The sequence below is a fragment of the Lemur catta genome, chromosome X, assembly GCF_020740605.2.
Source record: "Lemur catta isolate mLemCat1 chromosome X, mLemCat1.pri, whole genome shotgun sequence".
NCBI lineage: Eukaryota > Metazoa > Chordata > Mammalia > Primates > Lemuridae > Lemur > Lemur catta.
Window position 1 is genome coordinate 29,772,806 of NC_059155.1, and position 18,885 is coordinate 29,791,690.

Consider the following 18,885-nt stretch of genomic DNA (forward strand, 5'->3'; position numbering starts at 1 on the left):
TCTGTAAGACTGATTCCTCCATTTCCACCTTGGATCTTTGTCTTTCCCAATTATGGAGGGATTTTGCTTCCAACCTTTCTGCCTCTTTCTTCTGGCATCTTAAAAAGTCCCTCTTTGCTGGCTCCTTCTCCTTTGCTTTAAAGTGGCTTCAGGCTTTGTCAAGAATCTCTGTTTGATCCTTCTAACTAATTTAGTTAAAATTGTATTTTGCTCCTTTTTATTTCCAAACCTTTTCAATTTGTGGTCTCTTGTCTCCATTTCCTCATGATACAACCCCTCCTCAATTCCCTGTAATCTTATTTCTATCCTTACCACTTATTGAAACCACACACTTAGTGGTCTCCAGTGAACTCCTTGACACATCCAAAGAAAGTCTGTTGACTCTCATTTCTCTTCTCCTATTTTCAGCATTTGACACTGCTAAACCTCCCCTATATATTCTTTTTTTTAACATTTTCATTGTCTGCAAATGATTTTCAATGCAGGAAAGTACATGAAATAACACAACCAATATGTGTACCCACCAACCAGTTCTATCCAATCTTGCAACAGCAATTTTCAGATTGTATCTCAAGAAATAAATATTACAGATATAGTTGATATTTCCTGTTCGTCTCTCCCCATTTTCAATCCTCTACCTCCCTTAAATTTGGTGATCATGCCCTTTTGTGTTTTATATCCCATTATAGCACTATATATCTATGTAACTATAAGCAACAGATGATACTTTCAGACTTTATATAAATAGTACACCATACATGTCTTGCAATTTTCTTTTTGCTCAACATTCTATTTTTGAGATTTAACTCTGTCACTATATATAGCTCAACTTCATTCATCATGAATACCATGATTTATTTATCCATTCACCTGCTAACAAACATTAAATTTGCTCCCATATTTTGAAATTACAAATATACTGCAGTGAACATTCTTTCATATGTCTCCTTGTGCATATAAAAGGTTAGAGTTTTGCCAGGATCTATAATTAGAAATAGAACTAGAATTAGAAGTTACATTCTCAACTTTATTAGACATTGTTAAATTACTCTTCACAATAGTTCTAACAACTTACACTCCTTCTAGCAGTAGATTAGAGTTCTATCTTTTCTACATCCTTGACAACACTTGGCATTGTCTGACTTTTAAAACTTTTCCCGACTAATGTTTGTGAAATGATAGCTCATGATTTTATTTCTCAATTTCCCTAAATAGTAATAAAGTTAGGCATCTTTTCATGTCTTTATTGGCCATTTGGGTTTCCTTGACTATGAATTGCTTATTCTGATATTTTTCTACTATGTTTCTTTCTTTCTTAGTTATTTATAGGAGTTCTTATACATCCTGGTTGCTAATTAACTCATTTAATCAATATTTTTCTAGCATTTGATTTGTTCCAGGAATGATTCTAGGCACTGAGAATGCAGCTATGAAGAAAATAGACAAAAATCCTTGCCCTCATGGAACTTACATTCTAGTGAGGGAAGGTAAATGATAAACAAGACTGATAAGTGGATAGAATAGTGGCTAGCAATAAATCCCATGGAGAAAAACAAATAGGGAAGAGGAATAGGAAACATGTATGTATGGGAGTAGGGAGGGGGATAGTTCAGTTGCAATTTTAAATAAAGTGGTTTAGGAAGGCCTCACTGAGAAAGTGACATTTGAGCAAAGACCTGAAGGAGTTTAGAGTGAAGGCAGAGAGAACAGCAAGTACAAAGGCCCTGAGGCAAGAATATGCCTGGTAATACCTAGAAACAGCAATGAGCCAGTGTGACTAAGCACATAGCATTGGAGAGAGTGGTGGGAGAAGTCAGAAAGGTGATGACAGCTAGAAGCATAGACCCTCACAGGTTATCCTTTGTTAATTATATGCATTGAAAATATCTTCTCTCAGTCCGTGCCTTGTCTTTTAACTTGTTTATATTGTCTTGAAGTACATGAATTTTGAAATTTAATATAGCTAAATACATCATTCTCATTCCCTATTCCAGGATCATAAAGATATTTCCCTATTTTCTTCAGAGAGTTATAAAGTTTTGCTTTTCACATTTAGATCTTTAATCCACTTGGGAGTGATTTTTCCTCTATGGTTTGAGATAGGGATGTAATTTTATAATTTTTCATATGGATAATCAGTAGTCTCAGTACCATTAAGTGGAGAATCCATTCTTTTCCCACTGATTTGAAATGTCACATATGCAAAATATCAACTTTCCATATATGTGTGGGTCTGTTTGGGGCTCTATATTCTGTCCCATAGGTCTATCTTCATAATTAATATAGATTTTAAACCAGTCTTGAGATCTAGTCCATTATAGATTCTGGAGCAAATGAATAACACAATTGAAAAATTACTTTGGGAAGAATATTTTTATGGCTGTCAACAGAGTAAAAAGGTCAAAGGAGAGAGTAGAGCCAATGAGACTTATTTGGGGAAAATGCAATAACCCAGATAGGATATCACAATAGAGTGATGGCAGTGTGAATGGAGGGAAAACAAGGAATTTAAAAGTAATTGCAAAGAAAATATTAACCCGGTTTGTCTGCTGATTGATTAGATACAGAGATTAGATAGGAGAGAAGAAAGCATATTGCTTTGAAGTTTCAACCCTGGGTAGCTGTGTGAAACGATGAGTTAGTTTTGTCACAGAGTGTTCTTCTAACAGTGGGGTGTATTAGGTAGGCGGTCGAAGCCAGGGATATATATTTGGACGTTGCCTGCTCAGAGGTGACCTGGAGGGAACCCAAAGGAGGATCAAAGTTCTGCACTTTGGGGAATTTTCTGATTTAGGGCATAGAAGGAAGAAGAAGGGAAGAACATCTGAGAAGTAGAACAACAAGGTGCATTATAACCTTAAGAGAAATTATTTTTTTTTTGACTGGCTAGTTCCCTCATAGGTATGATTATTTTTTGTTTCTGTGGTAATCTTCAAAGTCCTCAGAACAATTCTGGTGTCACAGGTAGCATTTAAGACACATTCCTTGCTGGACGTGGTAGAGACGCCCCCCGTCCGTCGGGTCTCTCGCTGCAGTTCCTCAGGTTGGCCGCAGGGGGCGGAATCTGCGGCGGCCTGGAAAACTGGCGGAGGCGCCAGGCGCCGCTCTCTCTCTCGAGTCAGGTTCTCAGCTCCCGGCTCCCGGAGCCCGGCGCGGAGCTGCTGCTCAAAGGACCCGCAGCCGAGGCGGGTGGGCGTGAGGACGCGGGACGCGGCGTCGTCTGATCAGCCCGCAGTCCGCAGCCCCGCTGAGCCTGGAAGCCGCCGGGATGGAGCCGCCGCTGCCGGTTGGAGCCCAGCCCCTTGCTGTATCCGCCTGAGAGAAGGGGGAGGGGAGGGCGCGCAGGGCCGGGGGTGGGGGTCGGGGGGGGGACTGCGGAACACGGCAGGGTGGGGGGCCCGTTACGCCCAGAAGCCGAGCAGAGCAGAGGAGGCGGCCGGCGCTGAGGCGACGCCTGGGGGCCGGGGGAGGGTGGCTGGGGGGGGCGGGAGACCCTCTCCGCGCCGCCGCGCCACCCCTCCCCTGTCGCGCTTCTAAAAGAGATCCTTGACTAGCTCCTGCATACTGTCGAGGGTATGGAGATGAAGGGTCCTCTCCGGGAGCCCTGCGCCCTGACCCTAGCCCAGAGGAACGGGCAATATGAGTAAGTAACCACCTGATTCCCACAGAGAAGGGGAGCCTGCCATTACTTCCCAACCCCAAACCGCGACGAGCCACCCACCCGCCTCCCACTGAGGCCACGCGGGCAACAGGTTCAGGCCCAGGTGTGAAGTGCCAGTGCTCTCCAACTCGGGGCTTTGTCTCCAACTTCTAAGCCTCTAGATTGTGCCTGGCAGTGCGGCTCAGTGGAGGGACTCAATGGGCAGGGAAGCAGGAAGCCTGGGTCCTTAGTTCCTGCCCCTTCAACTGACATGTGTTGTGTAACCTTGGCCAAGTCAATAAAGCTTTCTGGGCCCCGGTTTACTCATCAGTTGAATAAAAATATGAACTGCCTTACCTTGTAGCCACAGGAGTTAAAACTCCAAAGGAATAATAAATGCGCAAGTGATTTACAAAAAGCACAAGTGCTGTGGAAATGCTTCATTTAAATGTTAAAGACTTGTTTTTCCCAACCCCATTCAACTGGTTCCTCCAGTCTCCTCACCCTCTTATCCCACTAGCTCCAAGGCATGTTCATTAATTCAGTAATGGTTTAGTGTAGGCCAGTAACTGCCTCACTTATTGACTTGACTGTTGGAAAGAAAAGGTAATGAAATGTGTAGAAACATAAATGACATTTGGCATTCTATCAGTGTGTGTCACCTTCCACTCAGCCTTGGACATAGGAGCTAAGTAAATATTGTTGACTAATTGATCAAAAGATCATTTTGATAAGCTGTCACCATAGCTGCTAGCCTCACTCCATGGCTGCTAGCGCCTCATCCTAAAAGTATCCATGGTGACCATTACATATCATAGGTCCTGATCCTTGTGTGCCCAAGCCACTTTCCTTCGTTGTTCACTGGTTTCTTGATATCAGAGTCCTTCCCAGTTTAAAAGTTGTTCACTTAAATCTTGCCATCTCCCAACACTGGATTCTGCCTAAAAGCAATTTTTCTCAGTCCCCAATTTTAGATCCTCTGTGTCTATACTGCTTAGTTTACACAGAAGAAATTTCCACTGGCCTAGCCTGCTCTTCTCTGAGACTATTGGTGGCATTCTAACTGGATATCGTCTGGTTCTATGAAACAGCCCTTCCCTACATTGTGCTCTGTTGATACGTCAGCTCTGTTGATCTGGGAAGTTCATGCTGTTTTCCCCAGTTTTCATCAAATCCTGGAAGACCAGTTCAATAAAAGTAAATTCAACAGAAAAATGAATTGAAAATGTGGAACACCACTAACATTCCCAAAGGCTAAGATGGCGTAGAGAGATGTGGCCCTTGGGCAAACCAGTAAATTTTTTGTGCCTTGGTTTCCTCTTCTGTAAAAACAAAATTATGAAGATTGAATACAATAGCCACATTATTGAGATGACCACAGCCCAGGGTCTGGTCCCTTGGCTTAGTAGGTTTGGAGCTCTGTTCAGCTAATAAGGGTGTGAGCAGCTGGCCTTGAGAGAATTACCTTGTCCTGTCTGGGTTCTTGTACTAGCATAACCTTTAAACTTGGCAGTGTCGTAGCTGTCCCGACTATTTGTATCCTCCCCACAGAGGAATCAAATTCTTGTGTTCCCATTCTGTATAAGTTATGGGGGTATAGCAACAAGTAATACTTGATGGCTTGATGTGTGCCAGGTACTGCTGAAAGCACTTTTCATTAATTCATTGAACTTGCATGTGGGGATTACTATGAAATAGTAATATTATCATCACCCCCTTTTACAGATATAGAAATTGATGCAGAGAGAGGTTAAGTCGCTTGTTCACAGTTAGCAAGTAGCATAGCTGAGCTCTGAACCTATGTACATATCTCAGAATTAGATTGAGAAGTTTCTTTTGAAGTCAGTTATTGGAGACACATAATACCATCTGTAATCCTCAAATTCTTATCTCTTGGGTGTCTTCTCTGACTTAGGTGTCTAGAACTTTTTACTTTTGGCCTTTTTCTCCTAGAACTTTAAGTCTGTCTTGATCTTTAGGTCTGTGGTTCCTACTATCAACCGTAGGAGAAATTGGCTTGACAGACCAAAATTATAATTAAAAATAAGATTTTGGGGGGAATGGGGAATCAAGCACTAAGATTCATTTTTTTCAAGGATAATAGATTACGACAGAACCTGTTTCTTGAGCTTTCTTGAACAAATCAAAGTATTTCCTAGGGATGATGCTGAGTCCGCATTCACAATTTGTCATTCTTTTCTGTTCAACAACAACCAAATTCTGATTTCCATTGTTTTGCTGTATACCTATTATTTTTAATCTTTCTGTTCTGAAATGAATAATTACATTTAGGTAGGATTTTTATGCTTATCTGAGCCCTATTCTTTTGCTGTAATTTATTTAGTGGCTAACACATAGTAGATACTCAATAAATATTTGTGGAATTCACTTAAATTTTCAGTTTATTTTTGTTTTGTTATGGTTTTTAACATTACAGCCCAGTTGAAGCTTTATTGCTAATGTTCAACATCATTTCTACTCTACATATTTTGAAATTATAGTGGTCCCTGTTCATTATCCTCAAAGTAAGCTCTTCTTCCTTGACCCTTGCTTTCTCAGCCTTTTATCTAGTTTCTGGCTTCCATCTGGGTTTATAAGACTCTGCTCAACTCATGAACTTTCCAGGTTGAAAGGCTCCTGCCCCATATTCTTGTAATTACCTTAAAATACAAACTCCTGCAAATTAGACAAGCAAGATCAAAGCAGAAAAACAGCATTAATATTTTTATTTCCCTTGCTTCTATCTAAGCACTTGCTTACCCCTTATCCCTTTCAAAGTTAACACATTTGGAAAAAATCCAAGAAGCTAAAACAGAAAGCACCCAAAAAAGACAACAAAATAGAAATCAAGCCCTTCAAAACAATGACAGAAGTTGGATAGTTATATTTAGAAATTCACCTCTGCTTGTAGCTTAAACTAGTTAATTTATTTGATCAATATTTATTGTGCATCTGTTAGGCTGTAGACAAAACTGAATATGATCAAGGCCTTGCTTTCAAGGAGCTCAAATCAGTGAGGAGAAATAAATATAATTATAATGGAGTGGGTAGGTGCTCTATTAGAGGGGCAAGGAAAGGGGATAAGGCCACTGGTTCTGCTTGGGGGATGTTGAGGAAAGCTTCATGGAGGAGGTGATATTTGAGATGGATCTCAGGAAGAATAGAGGAGTGTTCCTGCCAAAAACAAACAACTAAAACCACCTGAAGAGTGCTTGACTAGGAAAGCTAGTTGACATTCAGAATGGCTGTTTACCAGTAGGTTATACCTTGATTCTAGGCAACTAAGGATAAATAATAAATGAAAACTCATATTTCTAGAGTACAATATGAATTTAGAAATCTCACATTTCATACTGGGGAGCCAAGTTCAGTCGTGCTTACATAGAAATACAACATGAAGTTAGAAACCAGAGAAAAAATACAAGGGATCTGAAGGCATTCTGATGTCTGCAACTTTGTTGGTCACCAGTATTTTGACTGATCCAGTTGGATAGGCACCCCCTCTTACTCCTCCATGAGCCTGCATGCCTGTTTGAAGACATAGAAACATTCTTTGGTAGAAGCCAGGGAATATAATTGGAAAGCTGGTTTATGAATTTTCTGATTCATTGATTGAACACACAGGAGCAACTGCTATGTGCCAGGCTCTGTGCCAGGAACTAGAGGTACTAGGGTGAAAAGATAGCCATAGTCCCTGCCCTCATGGAGTTCACATCTAGCTGTTAATTCTTCAATCTGGTATGCATACTCTGTACTTCATGCTGTTAAGCTTGTAAGATGTTTTAAGGACATAAGGCATATAGAACAGTGTGGGAATTCAGATATTGATCACCACCAACATCCTTTTAGACCTAGAGCAATATCTAGCTGTCATGATCCTCAGATCCAGGAAACTAGATGCAGCGAGTCTAATGAATACAGACTAGATTTATGTAATAAGACAGCAAAGCATTTTTTTCCTAGACATTTGGGTTTTTCAGTAGCTATTCTTCTGTTTCCTAGGTTAATAATCCAGTTGCACCAGAAGGAACAGCATGTTCAAGATATCATTCCTATAAATAGCCACTTCAGATGTGTTCAAGGTACTAGCTTTAATTGCTTAGCTAATTTTATAATGTTTTTCCTTGGTCATTATTGTCATTATTGCATTGTACCATACGTATTTAAACATGTCATTGCATGTAAAATGAAATGTATTACTCTTTGCAGAAAAAGATAACATTGAGAAGATGGTAAATGCTTTGTCTAAGAGTGCTGAAGGGTTATATTGAAATATATCTATTATATTGCCTAATTTGCAGGGATTTATGTCTCACCCGTTCATCTGGCTGGAGTTAGAGATATGTGTAGACTGTTGCCTATGTAGGTAGTCTTTTATGCTGACTGACCTGTATATGGATTTAAATGATATTCTTGGGCTTAACGGACACAGTACTCGTTGTAAAGTTATCAAGGTCACTTGGATTCACATATATTCAGCACTTTCTCCCCACACCATTTGAAATTAAGATATTTGGCAACACACTTTGCTAGACTGTAATATCTTACATTCAATTGTGCTGATTCTCAAACATTGACATTGGTGAATCATAAGAAAAGCAATTCTGGGGAGGAAATATCTGGCTCCCTGCCCTCAAATTTGGGGCCTGAACACAGAAAATCTGTTGTTTCATCTGCTACAATGAAGCTTAAAAATTGGGAGGTTTGTGTAGGAGGTGTTGCTTCTGTCATCTCACATTGCTCTAGAAAGGAAATTGATACTAGAGAACAAGTGCATCCTGTTTCCAGCAGGTCTGGTGGTTTCATCAGGCAGAAACATTCTGTATCAGTGATAGCTTCTTGGAAAACTTATATTCTACTTTGCATGGATTCTTTCTTGAACCACCTTGAACTTTTTTGTCCACAAAAGTAAAATATACACATAAAGTTTGGAAAGAACAGAAAAGCATTAAAAAAAAGTCACCTAAATTCCCATCCTTCAGAGATAAATGCCTGACATTTTCCTTTCTTCTGCATATAACTTTCAGGGTGGTGGTACTCATCCTACATAATTTTTTGTCTGTTCCACATGCCCTCATATCATGAACACTTTTCCATGACCCTAATGACTGTATACTAGTCCATTTTGTGAAGGGTCCATAATGTAATTATTCCCCTGTGTTTGACATTTGGGTTATTTTTCACTAGTATAAATAATAATGTGACGAACATCTCTCCACATAAATCTTCCTGCACATTTCCTCAGGATTTATTCCTGTAAGTGAAAATACTAAGTCAATGGTTATGACTTTTTAAGACAGCATGTACCAGCCTGAGCAAGAGCGAGACCCCGTCTCTACTAAAAATAGAAAGAAATCATGTGGACAGCTAAAAACATATATAGAAAAATGAGCTGGGCATGGTGGCGCGTGCCTGTAGTCCCAGCTACCTGGGAGGCTGAGGCAGGAGGATCGCTTGACCCCAGGAGTTTGAGGTTGCTGTGAGATAGGCTGATGCCACAGCACTCTAGCCTGGGCAACAGAGTGAGACTCTGTCTCAAAAAAAAAAAAAAAAAAGACAGCATGTATTAAGAATTAAAAATACCTTCAATGAATATTGTCCACATTGTATTGAGGAATGAAGTCATAGCTATTAAGCCTGCTCTGTGTGAGAGAGACATATTAAACAAGGAAGCCACATGCCATAGTAAGTTGCTGTGGTTACCTCACTTTTCAAGGCATACCCCTTTATGGAGGAAAAATGCCGAAGAACGTGACTTTAAATTAGTATCCTATTAGCTTTGTGCCTTTTTGTACTAGTCCTTGGGTCTCTTTTACTCTGTTTCTCTTAGTATTGTTTTTAATAAAAAATAGACAGCTGATTTAGATTATACTGCTACTTCTTGGGATCTGGGAAAATATGTATACACATATACCGTAGTTCCTCATGATGAAAGGAACAGTTATGTCTTTTAGTTTTCACCTCCTTTCTATTTCTCAACCTGTGCATCTATTTTGAAAACTATAAACACTCAGGTTTTACAGAACTAAAAGTTACCGAAGAACAATGGTGAACATACAATACCTGTGTTCTAATGCCCTATTTTCTCTTGCTTCATCATGCTAGTGTAGTATTGAGACTACTTTCTAATATTAGACAACTTAGTTCCTTACCAGTTGTTTCTGTTGTACCTGAATAATGGAGTCAAATATGCAATTCACTCTTGGGAGGAAGATACAAAAGGCTGACACTACTCCATTTGACCAACATAGATCCAGGCTAATCGGGTACCCAGAGTTCATTTAGCCCAGAAGGTCTGACAGGTGCTGTTGGTCAAATCCAGAGAAATCAGAGAGGAAGAGATAGGTTGGGTCTAGACACTAGAGGTAAGGAAGAAAGTCCAAGAGAACCATCAAGAGAAAAGAGAACTCTGAACTTGCAAACTTTTTTGTACTTCTTATTGGGTATGGTAGGCCTTGGGCCCACAGGTATTAATTGTAGCCTGAAGGTATACTTCAGGCCACCTTCAGGTATACTTCAGGCTACCTTCAGGTATACTCTGCTCTTACATGGGGAAGGGGCAGAGGTAATGAGATCATTGGGAAATGTTCCGAGAACAGAGTTAAGAAACTAATTCACCTCTAGGTCTTCAGGGTCACTTCCTTGGCTTTCTGTAAGAAGTATCTAAAGGACACAGATTATATTAAATTAGTATGTTATAGTTAAGGGGAATTAAACTTGCCTTCATTTGAATTAACATGTTGTTATGTTATCTACTATTAATTTGCCATTCCTTGATTTGCTTTGAGGAGTTCCATTTGGTTACCTAGAACTTCATGCTATTAAAATCCTTTTTAGGCCGGGCACGGTGGCTCACGCCTGTAATCCTAGCCCTCTGGGAGGCCAAGGCGGGTGGGTCGCTCGAGGTCAGGAGTTCGAGACCAGCCTGAGCGAGACCCCATCTGTACTAAAAATAGAAATCAATTATCTGGACAACTAAAAATATATATAGAAAAAAAAAATTAGCCGGGCATGGTGGCGCATGCCTGTAGTCCCAGCTACTGGGAAGGCTGAGGCAGTAGGATCGCTTAAGCCCAGGAGTTTGAGGTTGCTGTGAGCTAGGCTGATGCCGTGGCACTCACTCTAGTCCAGGCAACAAAGTGAGACTCTGTCTCAAAAAAAAAAAAAATCCTTTTTAAAATATGCTAAGCAAAAAAAAAAAAAAACACGCAAAGGATTTTTTAAAAAAATGTTTTCTAAGATCTAAGAGTAGTGACTGAGAGAAGCAGTTATTTAGTTAGGAATAGTCTTCTTTTTGCTGTAATGAATGGTTTTCTCTTCCCTGATCCTGTTTTTTCCCCCCTCAGAAGCAGAAGAAACTCTTCTGATTGACATAGCTTCAAACAGTGAGTATATTTGTGAATGGAGTTGATTTTCTTTCACCAAATATTTACTTGATTGAATACTCACTATATTTAAGACACCTTTTGGGGCCCATTTTTTATTTTACCATCTTATCCTATAGTCTCCATTTTCTTAAGGCAGCCATACAAATAAGCATTGTCTCCCAAAACCATTTAGACGAGGCTTAAGAAAAAGCAGGTGGCTGGTAAGAATCTTTATAAAAATTAAAAATATGATCTGCTTTGCTAATACTGAGCTTCTTTGAGCTACCAGTATTGTTGCTATCAAATCATTGCTGTGGAATTGATAATTTTAGGAAGGGTTAGTAAAATGTTTAAAGCACATAAAGTTTATGAGAAGTTTTTTGTTATTTTTTTAACTGCCATTACATTTTAAACTTTCCCTTCTCTGATATTTGTATGTTAAATCATAATGTTTTCCTTATTATATTCTTTTGGAAGTCTGTAAAGTCCCTTAAATTGCTTGTTCAGGCATTCCATTTCTTTCTTAAAATAATTTTGGTCTTTTATTTAAGCCCCATCCCCCCAAGGCATCTCCTTATCAGAGGGAACATAGTCTTTCTTTTCACTGTTTCCATTCTCTCATTTTTATCTGTTTGAATCAAATCATCATCGACTTTCTGTGCAAGCTGTTCTTTATATTCTGTGTTATTGGGAGGAGAAAATGGGCACTTCACTGCTGCTGTGACTACTGTGTGGTTGCTATGGAAAAGAGTATCTGAGCACATTAAATTAAGTCAAATGGGTTGCCTTATCTCTTGGTTGAGTCCTTGGAAGAGTGGAAGTTGGCAGTTAGCTTGTGATTATGGGTTAAACATAATTTTGTTTAGACACAGTCCCTGAGCTTGGCACCATTAATTTGTACTGAATGGTTTAGGTAGGCTTTTTCTGGTTTGGGTTTTATCGTTCTTTTCTTTGGTCATGGATTTTGGAAGTTTTAAGGGCTGATCCTGAAAGACTAAACCCAGCGACAGGTATCCAAGAAAGAAAATGCTTAAAGTCTATGTCTTATTGTGCATAGAAAGGAGAAGGCAAAAACAACACTAAAAAAGCAAAATTAGAGCAAAGACAGTTCTGCAGTAATTGACATTGCTGCTGAAACAAGATACTGAAATGTCTTATAGTTGGTGTGGAATGGTATTTGACTCAATGATGAAAGGTTAAAGTGAGCTATGCCTTTTCTCTTATAAATACCTATTTTTTTGGCATTAGTTTTGTTGTAACCAATCCTGTGTAGAAATTAGCCATGATTGTGTGTCCAGAGTTCAAGTTACTAGATTATAGGGGGAAAATAGTTAAGTGACCACTTGAATAAAATCCTGTTATTTCTGCCCATTTAGTAATATTTGCACTGAAACCATATTTTATCTTGATCCTTGAGCTTCATACATGAACCTTTAGAGCACACAGTATATTGCAGGAGGGGGGCCCTGGGTTTGTCAGGCATGCCTGATTTTAATGTAAATATGTATTTTCCCATTGTATGTTGGTATTAAATGCTTTAAAAATCTTTTTCTGATTATAGAGGTAATATATCTTTGTTATATACAATTATTAAATTCAGAAAAGTTTAAAGTATCAAAATAAAATTATTCTCCTGCAATCTGGAGGTAACTGTGGTTAACATTTTGATGCATTTCCTTCCAATCTTTTATTTATAGTTTTACATAGTTGGAATCCTCATGTGTAGTGTTTATCATGCATCTTCATTTAACATGTGACATTTTCCCATGCCATTTAAAATTATTTAATAACATTTTAATGACTAATATTAAATCATAGGTATGTTCTAAATTTTATCAAATTAACTTCTTTATAAAATTAAGTCACTATCAAGGAACATGTTACATCTCTCTATTCAGGTCCTCTTTTATATCTCTCAGTAAAATTTTGTAGTTTCCTCATATATATACACACACATATACACAATATTTTTAGGTTAAGTATTTTATGTTCAATTTTAATTTATTTGCTACTATTGTGAGTGGAACTTTTTTCTGTTTTCTTCTAATTGCTTATTACTAGTATACAGAATTAAGTTGTGGATATTTACCTTTTATCCAGCCACTTCACTAAAATTTATTTTTAATATTTTTTGCTGTTTTGTTTTTTCATCTTGGTAGATAGCCTCAATCATCTGCAAATAATGATTTTGTCTCCTTTCTAGTAGCTACAACTATTAGTTTTCCTTCATGTCTCACCATGAGAATGAGAATTTAGAGGCCAGTGTTAAATAATGATGATGACCCTTGTTTAGCTCCTTATTTCAGTGGGAATGATTCAAGTGGTATTTCACTGTTAAGGTCATTATCGCCTATTGATTTGACAGATTTTTTTTTTTTAAATTAAGAACTGAATTCATTTTAAGCTTGTGTGTTTTTTAAAATCATGAATATATACTGTATGTTATAAAATATCTTTTCAGTTTTTATTGGAGATGGCTATATTGTTCTTCCTTATTTGACCTATTGATGGACTATAGAGATGGACTAGAGTTGGAGGGAAATACGAGGTGCAGGAAGGTTTTTGTTTTTCAGATGGGAAGGACTTAAGATTGCATGGTAATGGAAAGGAGCCAGTGAAAGGGAAAGGTTAAAGATATTGGGGTGTGTCTAGGGAATGGTTGTGAGTATAAGATTCCTTAGAGGATCGGAGGGGTTGTAAGTCAAAGTGAATGTGACCTTGATAGGAGGCATCTTCTTCCTGTATCAGAAGGGAAAGGAGAAGATGAGTACAAATATAGGTAGGTTTCCATGAAGTATGAGGTGAAGCAGTCTGCTTGGAATGAGAGAGCTTGAGAAGAAGGGTATCCAAAGTTGAACAATAAATGAGAAGATATGAAATAGTTAATAGTTGTTTCAGATAGTAGTACTAGTTGACTGTGGAAAGTTAGATTGCTTCCTATGATAGAAGGCCCAGTTGAGGTTGGCAATCAAGAATTTATAATGATAGCAATCTGTGTGTGTGTGTGTGTGTGTGTGTGTGTGTGTGTGTGTGTGTGTGTGTGTGTGGTTTACTCCTTCTGGTTGCTCGGGTATAAGTACAGAGAAGGCAATTAGTTGGATTCCTGAGGGTTGGAATTTAGCCAAGTAGATGCCGTGGAAGAACAGAGGTAAGGCAGCTCTGGGTTTTTGCAAGAGTGTACTGATGGCATCTGTTTCATAAAAAGGGAAATGAAAGCAGGAGGGAACTGATGGTTAGTGAGAAAGTAGAGGAATGGGCTGGAAGTCCCCATGAGGTCGAAGAACAATTATAGTGGGGATGATGAGCAAGTAAGTCACAAGGAATAACAGGTCAGAGTGGGATGTTTGAATTAGAGGTTTATGAGGTGGTGGTGTTTCTATGATGGAAAAGTCCAGGGTATAGCAGAGAGTCCAGTGGGAACTGAGGGAATGGTGGCTGAGGTGGAGAGGAAGGTGTTGACTGGGTTTTCTGTGCTAATTTTAAAGGGACCTAAAATAATGGCAGGAGTTTGAGTAGAATAGAAGTCTTATGAGTCAGGTATTGAATTCTGGATTCTGAGGTTTCTGAGAGGGTGGTGGACGATCTCATAGATGAGGAAAGGGAAGAAGATAGTATAGCCCAATGGGTGAGCCTCAAAGGAAAAGGGATTTTTCCTGAGGGAGGAGAGGGAATGGTCTGGAGGTGGTATTCGGACAAATAAGGACACAACCTAAATTGCATCAGGTGTGAGACAATATAAACAGCTTCCATTAAGACAGTGGTCCCCAACCTTTTTGGCATCATGGGCGAGTTTCATGGCAGACGATTTTTCCACGGACTAGAGATGGGGGGTTGGGGTGCAGAGCTCAGGTGGTGATGCAAGGTCCTTTTCCTAACAGGCCATGGACTGGGGGTTAGGAACCATAGCATTAAACTGTTTCTTATTCAGGGGAAGTGCCCCCATCAGGCACCAACCAGTTTGCATTTGACTCTGATTTTTAATCTGGACACATTGTAGAATTGCCTGGGGAGTATTTTAAAAACCACCAGTGCGTGGGTTTCACCTCCAGAGATCCTGTTTTAATCGTCCTGGGTGGGACCCAAGTGTCAGTAGTTTTTTAAAGTGCCTCTGGTTATTTCAGTGCATCCATAGTTGAGAACTACTGAGAAGTATAGGAAATATTCAGATGAAGTTGAGGATATAGGAATATTGAAGATCACAGAGGTTCAGAGGGTTTTTAGAAGAGAGAAGAATAATAGAAGGTTGTGTCATGGGATCATTTATTCTCTTTTCCAAGCAACATGGTGAGAGAACATCCAGTGTTATTTTGTAAGCAATTTCTGGAATCTTCTGGCTGTTAAATAGATCAGTTACATATTTGCTAAAACATATCTTTCAAGAATTGTGGGACAGAGAAAATATGTGTTCTTGTTCTAAATTTCTGTCAGATAGGAACTGTTCTTTTTTAAACTACTTTTAATATGAGAAAGGGAGGACTTATTAGGTCCTGAAGGTATTTTCCCTGTATCTTCAAGGCTGCTCCTAATTGACACTTTATTCATTCTCCCTCCGTTTTCTTCCTCCTTACAATGGCACCCTCATTAATTTTATCTCTAGTCCACGTCTTTCACATTTTTTCTCCATTTTTATCTCTTATTCTGAGTAATAATTTTGTTTTCTTTTTTAACTCATTCTACAAAGATAGAAACAACAGGAAATGCAGAGGACAAAAAGAGAGCCAAAGGTTCAGAAGTGGATTTCCACCATAAGAAACGGGATTTTCATTTCATTTTCTCATTTCTTTGTTATTTACAAGTGGGAAAGAGTGCAGCTCAACATTTATTAAATGCCTTCTGCCTATGAAATCTGATGTCATTATCACCAGTAGAATGACCAGCCAGCCCAATTTGCCTTGGACTTTCCCAGTCTTAGCATTGAATGCCCTGAGTCCTAGGAAGTCCCTCAGTCCCAGACAACCCCAGAACAGTTGGTCACCCTAGACCATGGAAAGTGTTGGGTAACCTGTATATGCATCCTTCCTCTTGCCTTTAAGAAGTTTATAGTTTCCAGGTGCAGGAGAAAACAACATATGTAATAAATCACTTAGAATAAGAATATAAACAAGTACGTATGTTTCCTGAATCACCATATCCAAACAGTTGATACAGATTATAACTATAGGGCATCAGAAAAGGGGAGACGGTATGTTATACACATAAGAAATTAAAGTCCTAGATAACTTTGCTTCTAATTCTGCTATTTTCGAGTTGGCTATATTTGCACCAAACCACCCCTGGACCTGGGTTGTTATATTGCTTTTGTAAGTTTATTCAAGACATACATTTTTCACTTCAGGTAATGAAGTGTAGATGCTTCTTTTTGAAATACTTTGAACCAATATCACTGTTCTTTTCTTTTTAATACTTTGAACCAATCTCACTATTCTCTTCTTTTTTAATTAGTTTGTAAATTTAATTGAATCTGTGCCTATGAACAGACAATCCTACTTCCTTTATTCTCTTCACACTTCAGATACTCTTACTGTATGATCTGAATTTGAAATGGTAGGAATTTTCAGCTAAGGGATGGGAGGAGGGTAATTGAGGAATTTAACTTTTGCTAGAAAAGTCCCTACATTAATATCTGAGAGAGAGATCAGAACGTAAGAGGCTATTATTTTTGTATGTATCATACCCCTAGATTGGGCTGATCATTGACACAGTTCATCAGCCCTGAGAGTACTGGTTCCCTCTCTGCATCACCCCCTCCAGTGACTCCCTTAATCTTATATATGTGCTTCCCACACTAGAAGTCTGGCATATTTGTGATCTGGATCTTTGCCTATTAACCTGATAAGTTGAGAATATGACCCCAATAAAACATTGTATCCCATAGCTGTATGTGTATGAATTTCAATTCTTTTTAGGTGGCTGCAAAATTCGAGTTCAGAGTGACTGGACCAGAGAGCGCCACTTTGAAATCCCTGATGAGGAACACTGTTTGAAGTTCCTCTCAGAGGTCTTTGCTGCTCAGGAAGGTAACTCAAGACTCAGTGATTTTCTTTCTACTATTTCAATGGGAGTGAAATTCTGACATGCTGATACAGAGGGAACTAGCCATTAGCAAAGTACTTCACCTTTTGAGCCCTAAAAGCTGATTTCTTTTTCTTCAAGAACGAACACAGGAATAGATCAGGGAACAAATCTATCCAGCTTTAAGGACACTGAGCCAAATTCCAGAATTTTATAAAGCACAGCTTACCGCAGACTAGAATTCTCCTGTTTCCAGATGACCCTCAGAGCTGCACTTATTTCCTTAGTCTCTTCCATACATTCAGAAATGGTGCTGGCCCCTGCATTTAAGGAGTGTTGAAAGAACGGTTTTTGGTTATGGTAAATTCCATTCAATGAAGGGCTCCCCAATTTCTGACCATGACCCTTATCTCCCCAGCTCAGTCACAACTTCTGGTTCCAGAGCAAAAGGAGTCATCCAGCTGGTACCAGAAATTAGACACTACGGACAAACCTTCTGTTTTTTCAGGTACTGAAAGGTTGCTGGTTCCCTGGTTGCTATGATCATTGCGGAGTCAGTAGATTTTATCAGACCAGATGCAATGATGTGGATTAAAGTCAACGTCAGACACATTTTCCTGCAGAGTGGTTTTAGCAAGTTCATGCCCACTGACCAGTGTTTATTCCTAATCCTTTCTGTGGCATGGTAGCTCTTCAGGAGCCAGTTTATCAGAGTAGTAAGAACTACAGGCTCCAGAACCAGACAGCCTGGGTTTGAATCCCAAGTCTAGGACTTCACTATTTATATGACCTTTGTCAAGTTACTCAACAACTCTTAACCTCCATTTTCTGTAACATGGAAGAATTTTATTAATCATAGTACCTACCTCGTGGAGTTTTTGTGATGATTAAGTGAGATAATGATATAATTCAAGAAATGTTACTTATTATTATTCAGGTTCCAGATTATCATAAATTTCTATTGCTCTAGTTAGTTTGTCAGTGCTTCAGGGATGGATGTGCTTCTTCAAATCCCAGTCTAAGTAATTCCTACCCTTATAACACCTTTCCGTTTAGTAATGCCAGTGATCAGATCGTGATCAAATCAAAGCCCTGTCTACCCTGGATATGTTAGATGTTAGTTTTTTTCTCCCTTTGACTTTGGGTTCTGTGTCTTTCAGGCCTTCTTGGGTTTGAGGACAATTTTTCGTCTATGAATTTGGACAAGAAAATAAATTCACAAAATCAGCCTACAGGGACTCATCGGGAACCTCCACCCCCACCCTCTTCAGTGAATAGAATGTAAGTCCTATGTCAAAACATTTCTTCTGTAGGAGAATTATATTTTAGGCAGTTTTACTTTTGAGTTTCTCATTTATTTGCCAGGCTTCCACGTGAAAAAGAAGCTTCAAACAAGGAACAGCCCAAAGTGACCAACACTATGCGGAAGCTGTTTGTACCAAATACCCAGTCTGGGCAGCGGGAGGGTCTCATCAAACATATCCTGGCAAAGCGAGAGAAAGAATATGTCAACATTCAGACTTTCAGGTTAGCCTCTTCTACTTACTGAGTCTAAAAAGTTAGTAGCTACAGCAGACAAAGGGCTTTCGATATTTAAGATTTTAGCTTAATTATGAATCAAAGCATGATAAAAAGGAATAGTTATCTGATTCAAACCTCTGTCTCTAAAACTGTTCAGTAGCATGCATATCTCAAATAAGATAGATGCTACAATTTCCCTTGAATTTTCTAAGTACTGATAATACCATGTCTACTAATATTCATATCTAGTCTTAAAGAACCAAATCAAGTTCACATGTACTAGAGAATTGTCCCCTAGCACGTTCCATAAGAAAGTGTGTTTATGTCTCTGGACTGCTGAGGGTC

The 18,885-nt window shown here is 39.0% G+C and overlaps 1 protein-coding gene across 2 annotated transcripts in view; it reads left to right on the forward strand.

Moving 5' to 3' along the window:
- Positions 1-2,748: 2,748 nt before the first annotated feature.
- The window catches only part of OCRL (OCRL inositol polyphosphate-5-phosphatase), a 47,706-nt gene continuing 31,569 nt past the window's right edge, over positions 2,749-18,885 (forward strand). For both annotated transcript variants that reach the window (XM_045537990.1, XM_045537991.1), the window contains exons 1-8: positions 2,749-3,307; positions 3,564-3,643; positions 7,643-7,722; positions 10,987-11,025; positions 16,914-17,024; positions 17,438-17,527; positions 18,180-18,300; positions 18,385-18,546. In XM_045537990.1, coding sequence (XP_045393946.1) covers positions 3,269-3,307; positions 3,564-3,643; positions 7,643-7,722; positions 10,987-11,025; positions 16,914-17,024; positions 17,438-17,527; positions 18,180-18,300; positions 18,385-18,546 — 722 coding nt within the window. In that variant the 5' untranslated portion in view covers positions 2,749-3,268. The remainder of the gene's footprint in view (positions 3,308-3,563; positions 3,644-7,642; positions 7,723-10,986; positions 11,026-16,913; positions 17,025-17,437; positions 17,528-18,179; positions 18,301-18,384; positions 18,547-18,885) is intronic.